This window comes from Rhynchophorus ferrugineus, unplaced genomic scaffold (genome assembly GCF_030347505.1).
Source record: "Rhynchophorus ferrugineus isolate W39M unplaced genomic scaffold, kcgeb_rfMv2 rfM3, whole genome shotgun sequence".
In the NCBI taxonomy this organism is placed as follows: Eukaryota; Metazoa; Arthropoda; class Insecta; order Coleoptera; family Curculionidae; genus Rhynchophorus; species Rhynchophorus ferrugineus.
In genome coordinates this window covers 44,888,780-44,904,418 of record NW_027472582.1, presented here as the reverse complement: position 1 = coordinate 44,904,418, position 15,639 = coordinate 44,888,780, and the positions used below count along the sequence as shown (strand labels likewise).

The window sequence follows — 15,639 nt, the reverse complement described above, 5'->3', positions numbered from 1 at the left end:
TGGATTATTGAAAGAACTGCCATGAATAGCAATCATCATGTTGACATATATATTTAATGACTGTTTGAGGCTAAAGCATGTTCCGGAATGCTTTAAGATACATAATTATGGTCAAAAAACCTGACAAACCTACTACCTGCAATATCAAAGCTACTTGAGAAACTAATATTTAAACCTATTTAAAAAATGTTTAATACCAGATTTCCAGTTTGGTCTTCAAAATCACCATTCAACAATCGATCAAGTGCACAGAGTAACTGCGGCTATTGAAAAAGCCTTTGAGGAAAAGAAATACTGCCCTGCAATATTCATGGATGTCTCACAAGCTTTTGATCGGGTTTGGCATTTAGGATTAATCTGTAAGATGAGCAAATTGTTACCGCATAACTATTGTCAATTGCTGGAGTCATATCTTTTCGCTAGAAAATTTAGAGTATCGCACGAAATGGCGTTTTTGAAATTCAAAACTATTTCGGTTGGTGTTCCACAAGGTAGCGTCTTAGGACCTCTCCTATATCTGCTCTACACTGCTGATATTCCAACAATAAAAGAAACGCTACTTGGAATCCTTGCTGACGACACAATTATTATGGCAAAAGATATATCTCTGCCTAGGGCAATAGAAAAAGTACAAGTGGCAGTCAACAAAATCTAGAAATGGACGGAAGATTGGAAAATTCAACTTAATAGCTTCAAATCTGTCCACTTTTTCATTGCGGCGAAATAATAAAAACTTGATTATATCACTCATTGGATGCCCGATTCCTCAAGCAGAGTCAGCTAAATACCTTGGAATCCATCTCGACGGTAGATTAAATTGGAAACAACATGCTAGACAAAAAGCAAAACACATTAGAACCTAAATAAAACAACTATACTGGTTAGTCGGAAGATATTCTCAACTTGATCTAAAATCAAAGAGGTTGATCTATAAGACAATTATAAAGCAAAGTTGGATGTATGGGGTTGCACTAAAAATTCAAATCAACTAGTCATACAACACTGTCAAAACAAGGTTCTTCGATTGATTACAAATGCCTATAGCTACGTAACCAACGAAGAACTGCACGATGACCTGGAAATCAAATGGATTTGCGAAGTTATCCAAGATTTCGCCTTGAAACACGAAATAAGATTACTAAATCATACTAACGTGGAAGCAACCAGTTGTACTCGTCTTGCTTGTGAACTAATCCAAGAACAAATGAAAAGAAGTAATAAATTAATTGCAAATTAAGATTGTCTAAGCGTATCTAATAAAGATGTTATAAAAAACCTTTGAAAATGCGGAAAACAATAAATAGTCACGGTCACAAACTGATTGCGTCTTTCATAAGTTATTTCGAAAAGGAACGAGATAATGGAGACCGCCTTTTGCGTGTAAATTCTGTTAGAGAGGTAAAGATGATATTAAATATTAGAAGTTGCTGCAATTTTATTGAAAATATTTTTTTAGTGTGTTGCTGCTGCGCTGAATATTAGTGTGAATATTACTAACATTGCTTACAAAACGAAGAACAATATTAGTGTTGGGAACTACCGACTGAAATCGATTATCGATTGTTTCAGTCGCTATTTTTGGTTCGACTGATTTTACTATTTTTACCAGTGACTGTTTCAGTCCATTGTATTCAGTCGCTATTTTCGGTCCGACTGATTTTGTTACTATTTACTATCGACTGTTTCAGTCGTGTACTCTGAGTTACTATTTTTGGTTCTACTAGTTTCATTCGACTGATTTTAACGTTCTGGCTGTGTCGTTCTAGCCGTGACCTTGACAAAAAATTGACTTTTTATGGCAATAATAGGTAATATTTGGATTACTCCATTTTTGTTAAAAAATATTTCCGTTCAATAACAAATAAAGCAGTTACTTTATTTAAAAAGCTCTAGTAGTTATTGTGCGATCATTTCTAATTATGTCATGATTTTTTTTTCTATGATTATTTATATATGTTTAATATATATTTAATTTTTATTTAGTATTTATGGTTATTGTACTTCTTTTGTTTTTATGTTTTGTTTAAGTTCTTTTGTACTGTATATATTGATTATATTATATTACTTAAAAATAGCAATTAACATATTAAAATACGATAAAACATTATTATATTCGAGTATTATTCCATTTAGAAAGACATTATTTAGGTAGAGTTTAGATAGAAAAATTCCATTCCTTTTTACAGATCCACAGAACATTCAAATATAAAAGTAATTTTACTTTATTTAAAATGAAATTATTAATTGGAGGTTAATAATATTCAGCAATAATTTTTTTCCTTTTCTATTTTAAAATTAGTACATGCAGGAATATGTACATCTCCGTCGCGCTTACACTACCGTTGGTAAATATTAGCACATATAATATTAACTGCTCCAAGCAACTATCTCCGTCTCACAATTTATACAGGAAAGAATATAAATTTTACTGACGCTAATTTTTGGACTACCGACTGTTTCGACTGTTGTGTCGATAGTTCCCAACGCTAAACAATGTCAGATTCAACCAAGAAAATCCGTCTACATACGAAGTGGGTGACGAATTTTGACCATCTTGATATTGGCTCTATTTGAGACCAAATATACGAAATGTATAAACAGTCAGTATAGAAATTATTTTATCGATATAAACATAATTTAATAAAATTATTTCAGAGAAAATTGTTAGTCTGGAAAGTATTCATAAAAGAGTTAGAGTCATGCAACTTTTTGGGGGATGTAAGACATCTTTTCATACACTCTTACGGGGCATAGGATTTAAATGGTTTAAAGATAACCCTCGAAGAGGTGTAATGGAACTTCCAGACATTACCTTAAAAATAATTGAATTTTTAACGGCGCACAATAAAATCAAGGAAGATAAATTATTTGACTTTTTGAATCTTGGATATTTCAAAATGGGACACTTGCAAGACTGTGACAAAATAAGTGTAAAGACAATAAAAATTGATGGAAAACTGTAAAAATTAGCATTTGATTAGGTTTTGTTGGTCCTAATATTTATCAATAATTAATTGCAGATATATTGTTATTTATGCAGGGAATAAGAATGGTATTATTCCTGGTGTAGAATTAGTGTTTTCCTCCAAGTCCAAGAACGACTACCATGTAAAAATGAACCATAACATGTTTTTGTTAAGGTTTGAAAATCAATTGTTAAAGAACCTGGAGGAACCATCAGTTATTATTATGGACAATGCACCATATCATTGCACATTGGTGGAAACAATCCTAATAGCATCAACAAAGGCTGCAATGAAGGAGTGGCTTTCAAAACATGCATTAAGTTTTGAAAAAACTATGCTAAAAACTATTTCATATTGCTACTGGGTAAACATAAATGAAATGTTTCATTACGATTTTTTCAATTTACTTATTTTAGAAATAAGCCTGAAAAAAGATATACATTAGATCAGATGGGTGAACAATATGGTCACATAGTATTACGACTTCCTCCATATCATTGTATATTTAACCCAATAGAGTAGATATGTAACTTGTATATGTTGTATGTAATAGACATGTTGGTTGAGATGGATATGTCATCAAGAACTGTTTGGATATGTACAAGGAAGTATTGTCGACCATAACATCTTCGAAGAAATTGATAAATGGTGGAATTGTGAACATGTTTTAGAAGGATTAGATATTAACAGTTTAGTGACTGACTTAGACAGTGACTCGGAAAGTGACAGTGACTAAAGGAAACTTTCAGGATATGTGATAATTTTGTGCAATGCTGGAAATTCCTGAGACAGAGTGATGAGAGTGGAAACAACTAAAGGTATCCACAAAATTAGAGAGTATAACAGTAGAAAATTGTATTGTTGGGTGTGAAAGATTTGTGTGCATAGATATGACTGTAATTGTTCAGTAGGTTAGAATGTATGAGGAGGATGAACAATAACTGTTTTGTAGATATGGTAAATTCATTAAGCAGAATTCTATTCCAGTGATTAATTTTATCAAGAATGGTGTACCAGGTAGTAGAAGAAAAAGAATAGTGATATCAAGATGACTAGACAAGTAAACACACCATCGAAGGAAACAAGAACTAAACATAAAAAGGTAAAAAAGCTCTCTAATAAGAGTAAAATACATTACTTAGACATATAATTGTTAATTAGGTGGATTAGGCCTTCAGGGTGATAAACATACATAAAAAACACGCCTAGCACTCTACCTCATGGGTGGTGTGGAAAAGAGTTCAATGTAAATATAATAAAACAACTCTAACCTACAAAATATTAGACTTGTGTTCTTAATTGTAGTAAGTCCTTTGATAATATATGCATTAGATGTACTATAATGTTAAAATAAACTAGACATGTTTGATAACTTTCTGTTTCATTGCTTTATTTAAACTAGAATTGAACTTATTTGTAAATAGAGGGCTAATCTTGGTAATAGTTCAGCATGTGCATAATAGGAAAATATCAAATATTGAATCATTTGCTAACTACTTCCTCATAACGTCGACCATTTAACAATTTCAAATTTACATTCAGAAGAAAAACAATATAAAATCTAGCAATACCGATCGATTTTGAATAAAATATTGGGTGCCTGTATATTAATAAAATTAAGTTACATAACAAAAGGAAAGCATAATAGCTTTATAATAGAAACTTTAACATTTCCAATCAGGCAATTTGAAAATTAATATTAACAATCACTTACTTTTGAAAGCTATCTAGGTCACCTTTGTTGGCCTTCCGAAATGAATAACTGTCTTTATAGATACATTTCCGAAAATAAGATAATCTGCTTTCAATCTAAACAAATGCAAAATAATTTCTTATTAGAAGTTATAATAATTAATCATAAAAGTTCTTATATCACCTTTTATACATCCTTTGAACAAGAAATATTCCACCTAAACTGAATACTCACATTGACAAAATGGACCCTTTTCGTTGCCAAATCTGTCAACAGCAAGGTAGTTCAATTAAACATCAGCAGTTTTAGCATTACATTTTAAAGGTTCAAGAATATCGATTTTTTATAATATTTATTAAATCTCGATAGATCCTTACTATTTTCTGCGGCCAACTTCCCTATTGTCAATTTATTATTAAATATTAAATTTATTAAAATAAGTGATCTATACTAGACAGAAATTGTTAAAATTATGTCTATCCTTTTTTCTTTCAAGAATATCGATTTTTAAAAATATTTATTAAATCTCCATAGATCCTTACTATTTTCTGCGGCCAACTTCCCTATCGTCGATTTATTATTAAATATTAAATAATAAATTTAATAAAATAAGGGATCTATACCAGACAGAACTTGTTAAAATTATGTCTATCCTTTTTTCTCTCAAGCATTTGCACGAGAGGGTTTGCGTAGATTTTCATTTTCAATTTAAAAAATAATACTATTATGCAATAGTTATTAATTATTATATTTATGCCATACTTTTTTGACAATATTTTGACAATAATTAAAATTAAAACGATTTTTAATTGTCACTATAAATGCCCAGTGCAATTATTTGTTTGGATTGCGTTTGATGTCCTGATGTGTTAGGAGTATTTTTATCATTTATTAGGTACACAAAATATACAGACTATTTTAATGTTTTGTGATTGGATATACTTAATTTCTAATCTCTGTTATCTTGTTATGGTTGAAGGTTTAATTTGAGCCATTTGTGTTTCGCTATTAGTAAGATGGTTTATAAACGAGACAAAGGTAACGCCCTAATTTTAATTGTTTCCGTACTTACGATATTGTATATGATTTTTTTTTGGTTCATTCTGGAACTCACTAGTAGTCGGAATCAGCACTTTGGTCTATAACCTGTCTTACTCAGGAGGGAGTAAATCCACATAATAATGCAGCCCACGTTGAATTACTAATACCAAGTTCCATAAGCAGTGCCCTGCAATGGTATCTTATTCGAAATTCAAAAGGTAAGAGATATTTAATAATAACAAACATTAAAACTTATACAACATCTTCTGTGTGATTTTTTAACAAAAATGTTTATTTTGTTCGATTAATCTAGCTTTCTGTAGCAAGAAAGAAAGAAAAGAAGAAAAGTTGTTACTATACACAAAATTGTTATTGTATTAAAAACATTGTTGCGTTATAAAAGTATATGCCCCTTATTGTGATTTGTATTGCATTGTATTGATATATGCCCCTTAACTGAGGTTCTGTCAATATCATAGTGTAAACACACTGGCCAATTCATATTCAGTCAGTTTCTGTTAAATAATTTGTGATTTTTTTATCATGTGTTCACATCAGTACAATGTATGCTTTTTATGCTTTTGGTTCAGTTATGCCGATATAAGTAAAAATGCTTGAATAAAGTTACATTATTTTAGAACCAATTTGTTGAATTGATTTGGTGAAGGTGGGGCAATTAAAATACTGGATTTAACAAGGTTGTTCAGTATTTGTATTTTACAAACTAGCTCTGTTAAAGTTCACTTTATAGGGTCCCAGTGGCTTTAACTGGAGCATGCCCCATAGAGTTTATAAAATTTTATATTTTGCAGGATCTACCAATATCTATTATACCCAACCATACAACAATTATTATTTTTACTATTTAACTACCATACTTTTTTTCACTATAACTAAAAGTTCTTATAACTCTGATACATTCTTAATGTTTTTAAGAGTAATATTTGCATATCATTTGGTGGATTTATCTATTTTGCAACTAGTATTTTGTTAGTAGCATATCTAGGACTATGTAGTAAGTTTTAGGTTTGTCTATACATTAACAGATTACTGATATAGCTTTAGTTTCAAAAACAGTTACAGAAGTCACCATTGATAAAGATTTCAATTCTTTGATACTTTAAAAATTACCGCATACCATTTTATAGAAAGGCACTTACTGGAAAAATAATGGCACAATATGTAGCTAAAATATTTTCCAACATTTTCTAAATTTTTGCCATCTAAAATGGCAAGATGGCATATTAAAATATCAGTTCACATCATGTAAAGTGAACATGGTCTAGAACACAGTTGATCTGATGAACTCTAGTTGGTAAAAAGAAGACTCTAATATATAACAAAAAATTTGATTTAGTTTCATTCAAATCTATCTTTACTGCCCAATTAATCTCTTGTCTCGTAATGTCTATATTTTACAATGGATGATTATTAATGATGCAATGATTATTGAATTGCCCTGAATACTGATAAAAAAAATTAACTTCAATTGACATACGTGTGCTCCGTCAAAAGTTAAATTCTCCCAGGGAAATTTTTATAAATTGTAACTTATTAGTAAATTTCATGATGATTTTGGTCAACATATTAGAAAAAACCTATTTTTAGTCTTTAAATATCCTTATTGTTTCGCAGTGTTATTTGATAATGGAAGTGTGCACACACTATTGATATTCTATTCTAGAAGGAATATCAATTAATTGTGAAGCATTCTTAATATCTAAATATATATATATATATATATATATATATATATAATGTGTATAATATGCTACCTAATATTTTCTTTTATTTGTAGGTGCTTTGAGATATTAACAGATAACTATTTCCAATACACCAGGATGAAGAGTTGAAGAGAAGTAATCTTACATTATAAGAAAATGTGTATTTTTGGTTTAATAAAATCTTGTATTTGTTGGCCTTTTAATTAAGAACAAAAAGAAACCTTTGAATTATGAAGAGATACTGTTGAGGAGATGGTAGCTAGCTGATGTAGAAGACTGGCTTGTGGATCACATTCTGTGAACATTCATTGGAGGTTATATCTTATTGTTACTGAGGTCGTTTGTTCTTTACTGACCTTTGGTTTCCCGTCTGATAGCTGATGTAGAAGACTAGTTAACTTTGTTGGGCCAAGTGCTGTGTTAACTTGTATCGATTTTGCGGGCTGTCATTCTTACTGGGGTCGTTTGTTCTCTATTGGTTTACTATTCAGTAGCTGATGTATAAGGCTGGTTAGTGTTTTCAGGAGGTTGGTTGTTATCTATTGGTTTTTGGTTATCAATATGGTAACTGACATAGAAGTCTCATTGATATTTCTTGTGCTGTGTTAACTTTGTATCGATTTGGTAGGCTGGCATATCCTAACTGGGGCTGTTTCTCTGTTCAATATGATAATCGATATAGAGGTCTTGTTTATATTTATTGTACTAAGTGCTGTTTTAATTTTCTATTGGTTTGAAAGGTTCTCATATTCTAACTGGAGTCGTTTGTTCTGTGTTGAATTTTGGTTTCCTATCTGATGGCTAATGTACAAGGCTGGTTAATACTTGCAGATCAAATTCTGCATACAGATATTGCAGGCTGTATCGTATTTTTACAGAGGTTGATTGTTTCCAAAACATATTGATAACCAAAAACTAATAGTTTTGGTTATCAGTATGTTGATTGATTTTGCAAGCTGTTACATTCTTACTGTGGTTGTTCTTTAATGGTTTCTGGCTTCCTATCTGGTGAGAAGAACAAATTCTGTTTGCAGATATTGCAGGTCATATATTTTTACTGAGGTCGTTTGTTTTCTATTGGTTTTTGGTTCTCAATATGGTTCTGATGTGAACAAATGGTTTATGTTTGTGGATCAAGTTCTGTGCTAACAAGGTTATAACTTGTTCTGGGGTGCTTTCTCATTTGGTGAAGACTAGTTAATGTTTGTACAAGAGGTTCTGTGATGAGCTTGTGCAGATTTTGATAGCCATATCTGTATCAGTTTATGCTGACTAAGGTGGTATGAACTTTTTTATTGCGAAAATTCTTGTTTACTTTGGGAATTTTAAGCGAGAATTCGAACTCTCCTTGGAATCGGTGGTGTCGCCAGGAATCGGTACACCAGAGTTTATTGTGGCCTTTACCAGTGCTCATATAGCAGGAGTCATGAAAATAGAGGGATACACAGTTGCTTGGTACACAAGTCTCTTTCTCTAGTATACACTGGTTTATTTACTAGTATATACTAGGAAAGATCCGGAAAATCATTGAAACAATATAACCGCCCTATGAGAGCTTCTATAGGTTTAGGCAATCTAAAATGTTTTTTTCACCATCGTTGTATTCATTTTATAGGTGGTTGGTCTATTGACATTAATTTTTGTGGTTTAATGTTTACGTAGAAACATTCTTTCTCTTCTATTGTTTAATTAGTTGCAATGATTAGTACATGAGTTTTGGTATTCTCATGAAATTTTGATTTTTGTAATAAACTATTGCAGAAATTGGTTCTGGTGGTTTTGGTTGGTTTGTGCAGACGTTCTTCGGTGGTTTGTTGTTTGCTGGTTTTTTTATTTGTAGCGTTGCGAAGTATGGCAATTTCTAGCCTTGCTCGGCAACAATTTCTATGCGGAGGAGTTTAAAAATATATAGTGCTTTACGGTTGGCTTTCTTATGAATTTCAATATGGTGACTGGAGATTAGTGCATACTTGGTCCAGTTCTGTGCAGGTATTGATGACCATAAAGTAGTGCTCCACTCATTTTTGATTAAAAATGATGAGTACAGCTTAAAAGAGGAGGGTGTAGATGGACGTCTTAAAAGTGATTCATGTTTAATTACATTTTAAATGTATTAAAATATTTATTTATGATGTTATGGAAAATGTTATAAATTAAAACATTAAATATAATTAATTTAATCGTATCCCCTTAATTTAATATTAATAAAAATGTTTCCATTTCTGCAGCATGTCATAGGCTTATTTGGCGTGATTTTCTTTGTAGAAGCTTATTTTCTATTTGTACATTGTTATTGCCTTAAGTACAAATATGTTTTTAAATGTATGTCTTTTTATATGTTAGTATTTTCATTTCAATTTTTTAGATCCCATAAGGTTTACCGTTTTAAATACTACTGTATTCGTATTCCATTTGGAGATTCTAATGCGCACAAAACTTCTGATGATTCCAATATGAAACTTGTTGGTATGTTTTCCATTTTAATAGGCAAATAATCTGTGAATAAACATAGACTAATTCCATTAGAAATTTTTATTATGTAATGTGTTAGAAAAGGATTGTAACACGGGTTTGGTGAAGGTGATAGGATAATTCAAACACTGGGTTTAACTGATTCGCTCTGTATTTACTCTTTACAACCGACTCGGTCAAAGCCACAACACAGAATGCCTAAGATGGCGGGATCTCTACCCCGCCTAAGGTTTCTAGCTCATATGAGTGGTATACACTCTCTTCCTTTGTAATAGCCCTGCTATAATACATCACTGGTTTCAGGTTGTTGCCATGTTTCTGTAATAAAATAGCTGCGATACCTTTTGAACTAGCATCTGTATGAAGTTCGGTTAATAGTTTAATGTCAAAGATGGATAGCAAAGCCCTTTCTGTCAGAGTTTTTATCATTTCATCGAATGCTTGCCTTTGTTTTCCTCCCCATTTAAACGGTGTATCTTTCTTCAGTAATTAGGTCATTGGTTGAACTATAAATGCGTGGTTCCTCTTTGGAAAATATCTAGGACTGCTTTATGAATATTCATACCTTCGTTAATTGTTGTGCTTGGAATTAGTATGTCGTCTAGATAAATCATTACTTCTCTAAAGCGTAATTTGCCAAGGACAGCATTAAGTAGTCTTTGAAAGGTAGCGGGGGCATTGCATACTCCAAAAGGCATCCTAAGAAATTCCCAGCATCCGTCTGGTGTGATGAGTGCTGTTTTGTCTACGGAGCTTTCGGCAACTGGAATTTGATAATACCCTTGTGTCATATCCAGCACACAAAAGTATTTATATCGTTTTAGTCTTGCTATGTGATCCTCGATATTTGGTAGTGGGTATCTATCCTTAACGGTTATGCGATTTAATTTTCTGTAATCAATTGCTAACCTGTAATCGTTGTTCTTTTTCTTAACCAAAATCTCTGGACTGGCATAGCTTGATTTTGACTCTCTGACTATATCGTTATCCAATAGTTCATTCACCTTTTCTCTGATTATTTCCTTTTCTCTCTCGGAGTTTCGATAAGGCTTGTAGAAAACTGGCTCTTTTGATGTAAGGTTGATCTGAAATTCAATTATATCGGTTACCCCTAATTTATTAGTACCTGTGGCAAAACATTTTTTTTTTTTTTTTTTTTTTTTTTTTTTTTTTTTTTATTACTCTTCGTGAGTCCACAATCTGCCCTATTGGCAATAAGTATTTCTTCTGTTTATATTATATATACATGGCATGTAGAAAATCACTTCATTAAGCAATCTTCTGTATAAAATATTATCTTAATTAATTAGTCTTATTCTAATGCTTATTCTAAACTCTACATATGTCCAGTAATCAGATCAGGTGGTGTTAAACGTTTTAGTCTACGCACTTCACTATCACGTCGCATATTTAGCTGGTTAGCGAGTACATTGGGATGCACTGACACTCTTTCGAAGTACTTCACACAAACACGTTGGATTACACTCGTTATAGGTTCTAGAGGAATATCGCGTTGTATCACTTTATTTGAAATATAGTACGGAGCATCAACAATGGCACGCAACACCTTATTTTGGAACCGTTGAATGATGGATATATTAGATTTGCTAGCGGTACCCCATAGTTGAATTCCATATGTCCAAATGGGCTTGAGTATAGACTCATACAGCAATACCTTGTTATCTAATGATAACTTGGATTTGCGCCCAATGAGCCAATACATTTGATATAATTTTAGTCCTAGTTGTTTCCGTTTAGAGAGTATGTGCTTCTTCCAGGTTAGGCGTCGATCTAAATGCATACCAAGATATTTAACATGCTCTGCTTGGGGGAGTTGACGATGATTGATATTTACTGGTGGACATGTTCTTCTACGCAGGGTAAACGTTATATGCGTGGATTTTGATTCATTGGCTTTAATGCGCCATGTCTTCAACCATAATTGTATTTGCTCCAGGTGGGTTTGTAGGTTTATTGATGCTGTGACTGGGTCTTCATGGGATGCTAAGATTGCTGTATCATCTGCATATGTTGCCACAGTAGTTATTTTTGTGGTGGGCAGATCAGCCGTATACAGAAGATACAGTACTGGACCCAGTACACTACCTTGCGGAACTCCTGAATAAATGGGATTTATTTCGGTATATTCATCGCCTTGATTTACAATAAAATGTCTGTCAGTGAGATAAGATTTTAGTAGCTGATAGTCCGGATGAGGGAGAAGTTTCTTTAGTTTAACCTGCAAGCCCGTATGCCATACTTTGTCAAAAGCCTGAGATATGTCTAGGAAAGCAGCCGAACAATATCTTTTGGCATTTAGGTCAGCGTTTATTTGGTTTACAAGTCTATGCACTTGTTCTATGGTCCCATGCTTATTGCGAAAGCCAAACTGATGTTCTGGAATAATTTTTCTTTTTTCTATTATATAGTTTAGTTTTTTTATGTATAATTTCTCGAAAACTTTCGAGATTATTGGTAATAAACTTATAGGTCGGTAGGAGGTCACATCTTCTGGTATTTTTCCTGGTTTAAGTATCATTAATATTTTAGCTACTTTCCAGATACTAGGGAAGTAATTAATTCGTAGCATAGCATTAAATATATATGTTAATAGTTTTATAGCCTTTTCTGATAGTTCTTTTAAAATTTTGCCAGTAATTAAATCATAACCAGGAGCTTTTTTAATATTAATCTCTCTCATTATTGTATGTTTAACTTTTTTGACCGTTAATTTCTCGTGCGGTAAATCCATTTGAAATGGCGAATCTAGAAAGCTAGTAATTTTATTTTCGTCATCTTTATGTAGCTGAGATTGGAAAGGTTTAAAAACATTTTTTAAGTGTTTTGAGAAAATGTCGGCCTTCTCTTTATTGCTTCTCGCCCAATTATTTTCGCTTGTTTTAATAGGTGGGTTATGCTGCTGGGATCTCCTAAGCTTTTTTGTTGCTTTCCACAGCGAATAGTCTGTAGCCTCAGTTGATGTCAAGTTTTCTAGGTATTCTTGAATGCCTTGGTTCTGTTCAATTTGGATTAGATCTCTCAGCTCTTTTATGGCCCTATTAAATTTTCTTTTATTCTCTTCAGTCCTTTGCTGTTGCCAATTTCGTCGTAACTTTCTTTTTTCTGCTATCTTTTTCTGTATTGTACATGATATCTGTGTATTTTTTCTTGGAAATGTTTCACTGTTGGGAGTCGCGGAATATGCTGCCTCCTGTATATTTTTTGTAAGATTTATTGCTGCTATTTCTATATCCATTTCAGTTTGTAACGGTAAATTTAGAGAGATATTTTGGTCTAAGTTTTCTCTAAATGAGGGCCAGTTAGTTCTATTATTGCACAGAGAAGGGGGTTTATCTTTGATGGTAATTTTTGAAGAAATTGTTACTATTATTGGTGAATGATCAGAAGACAGGTCGAAGCATGATTCTGCCTGACACTTTTTTGGATCAATATTTTTTGTAATACAGAAATCTATTGTATCTGGTTTTTTATTTCTGTCTGAAGGCCAATATGTTGGTTCACCAGTAGAGATATGTTGTAAGTTATCTTTCCTTATGGCTTTAAGCAGTTCTCTACCTTTTGAGGTTATTATTCTTGAACCCCACATTAAATGTTTTGCATTATAATCTCCTCCTGCTATAAATCTATTACCTAGCGTACTGAAGAATTCTTGAAATTGTTCTGCCTTGTTGTTATGTTTGGGTGGGCAATAAATCGCAGAAATTGTTAATGGTCCATGGGCTTCCTCTATGGTTATACTGGTGGCTTGCAGGTAGTCTTTGCGGAATTTTTCTTTTTCGAAATGCTTTATATCATCTCGAATTATTATGGCTGTACCTCCATGTGCTTTATCATCAGGGTGATTTGTATGATAAAGCTTATATTTAGGAACTTTCAGATAATTCTTGTCCGTAAAGTGTGTTTCGGAAACCATCATAACGTCAATATTTTGTTCATTTACGAACATTTTTAGTTCCCTGGCGTGTTGTTGTAGCCCATTGGCATTCCAGACGGCGATTTTGTAGCTATTGGTTTCAGGCATTAGGCAAGTTTGCTTACGACGGTTGTGAGTAGACCAAGCATCGTACTCATTTGATCCATTAGTTTGGCCATCATATTTTCTAATCTTGAGATGTTGCTAGTTTCAGTAGGTTGAGATATTGTCTCTCGTTTTTGTGCTGAACCATTTTCAACTATTTGGGCATAAGTTATGTCTGGTTGACTTGTTCTGGTGGGTAGTGGTAGATTGGTAGTAGTGGATTGTTTTTGTTGATGCCTTTTTTCCCTTAAGGCAGGATAGAGTTTCTGCTGTAGTTGCTTGTGAACTGCGCAACCCTTGTAGTTCGCTGGATGATTTCCATTACAGTTAACACATTTCACTTTTTCATCGCGAACTTTACGAGTACAATCTCCTGTCTTATGTTCTCCTGCACATTTTACGCATCTATATGATTTGCGACAGTAAGTCTTTGTGTGCCCGTGCGCTTGACACCTTGTGCATTGTGGTATAATTCTCTTTATATGTGGTGGTTCGCATTTAATAATATTATTTTCCAATTTGGTGATTTCATACACCGCCTTATTATTTCCATTAGGTTTTATGTCTATATAAAACATAGGCAGAGGTTTTTTTGTCGTGTGATGTCGTATATTGTGAATATTTACGACCTCGTGGCCTTTTTCTGCTAGTGCTACCTTGATGGTGTTAAAGTCCGTCCCGTGATGTAATCCTTTTAATACGAATTTAAATGTTCTCTCGGATTTTGGCCTGAATGTATGGTATTGGGTGTTTCTTTCATCTAATTCTTTTATAAGAACTTTAAAGTGATCCGCTTCGAACAATTGGATTTTAATTGTTTCATAGCTCACTGTTTTAATTGTGTAGTTCGTAGTAATGGTTTTCAATAAGTCATGGATGTTTTTTATTATTCCTACCTTATAGACTGTTATTGGTGGTGGTTTGGGAACAACTTTTTCAGGGCTTGGTTGTATGTTCTCTTCAATTTCTTCCGACAGGTTGCTAAAACTGTTTTTTGTCTCTATCGGTTTCTGCAACCAATAGTCACTGATTCTTGTTTGTTTCCTCGCGATTTCTTCTTCTGGACTTCTCAATCGCTTTTTGTTAATGACTGTAGTCCATTCTGATGGTGGAGTTTGCGTTATTGCTGTTTGTTCTAATCTTATATCAAAGTGTGCAGGTGATTTGGTTGAATCACTATGGTTTGCCATTTTTTAATTTTTAATATTTTATTTAATTTACTTCCAGAGGATAAAAAAAATAAAATAAATACATTGTTTATTTCACGCACTTCATTTTCCACTTACGTTATTTTAGCACTAGTTTTTTACTATAAATACTATAAATGAATTTCAAAAGGACTGTTGTAAAATAAGATGAAATAATTTTAAACACTAATAAAAATGAGATGCAGTCCTTTTGTCTAGTCACGTAAACACGTATTCACTACACTTTAGGTCCACTGAGAGACGGATAGCCGCGTCTGTTATGCGTTTTTAACACTCAATTAAATAACCGTAATAAAATACTGGGTTTTTTTTAAAGAAAGGTATCTTTTTATAGCTTGGACCGTATTGAAAATACGTCTTCACCCTACGAAGGTTGGAACTGAACTTGTGGCAAAACATGAGTAATATTCTTGGAGTATGTCGTAGAGCCGTTGCCTACCTTTTCTTGGAATTTCTCCCATATATATTTCGTTTGCGTCTATAGTCTGGAGCTCAT

General features: G+C 32.7%; 1 protein-coding gene and 1 long non-coding RNA gene across 4 annotated transcripts; both read left to right on the top strand.

The window, feature by feature from the left end:
* The first annotated feature begins 356 nt into the window (after window positions 1–356).
* LOC143194375 (uncharacterized) lies at window positions 357–4,339 on the top strand. Of its 3 annotated transcripts, none has more exons than XM_076401098.1 (7): window positions 357–1,398; window positions 1,457–2,600; window positions 2,656–2,959; window positions 3,021–3,330; window positions 3,383–3,784; window positions 3,954–4,068; window positions 4,128–4,339. In XM_076401098.1, exons 3-5 carry the CDS (start codon window positions 2,700–2,702, stop codon window positions 3,386–3,388), a joined length of 576 nt encoding a protein of 191 aa, XP_076257213.1. In that variant the 5' UTR covers window positions 357–1,398; window positions 1,457–2,600; window positions 2,656–2,699; the 3' UTR covers window positions 3,389–3,784; window positions 3,954–4,068; window positions 4,128–4,339. The 3 variants fall into 3 exon arrangements, with proteins under 3 accessions (XP_076257213.1, XP_076257212.1, XP_076257211.1); XM_076401097.1 differs by having other exon boundaries at window positions 3,919–4,068; XM_076401096.1 differs by having other exon boundaries at window positions 3,021–4,339.
* Window positions 4,340–5,297: 958 nt separating this feature from the next.
* LOC143194376 (uncharacterized) lies at window positions 5,298–7,616 on the top strand. The gene is made up of 4 exons (XR_013005312.1): window positions 5,298–5,554; window positions 5,639–5,697; window positions 5,777–5,918; window positions 7,499–7,616. It is a non-coding gene; the product is annotated as an uncharacterized LOC143194376 (long non-coding RNA).
* The last annotated feature ends 8,023 nt before the right edge of the window (window positions 7,617–15,639 follow it).

Bases quoted from the DNA above. Each gene is read 5' to 3' on its own strand.
- LOC143194375 (XM_076401096.1), top strand. From the start codon at position 2,700: ATGCAACTTTTTGGGGGATGTAAGACATCTTTTCATACACTCTTACGG. The intron at 2,960-3,020 runs GTAAAAATTAGC...AATTAATTGCAG, and splicing joins ATAAAAATTGATGGAAAACT to ATATATTGTTATTTATGCAG.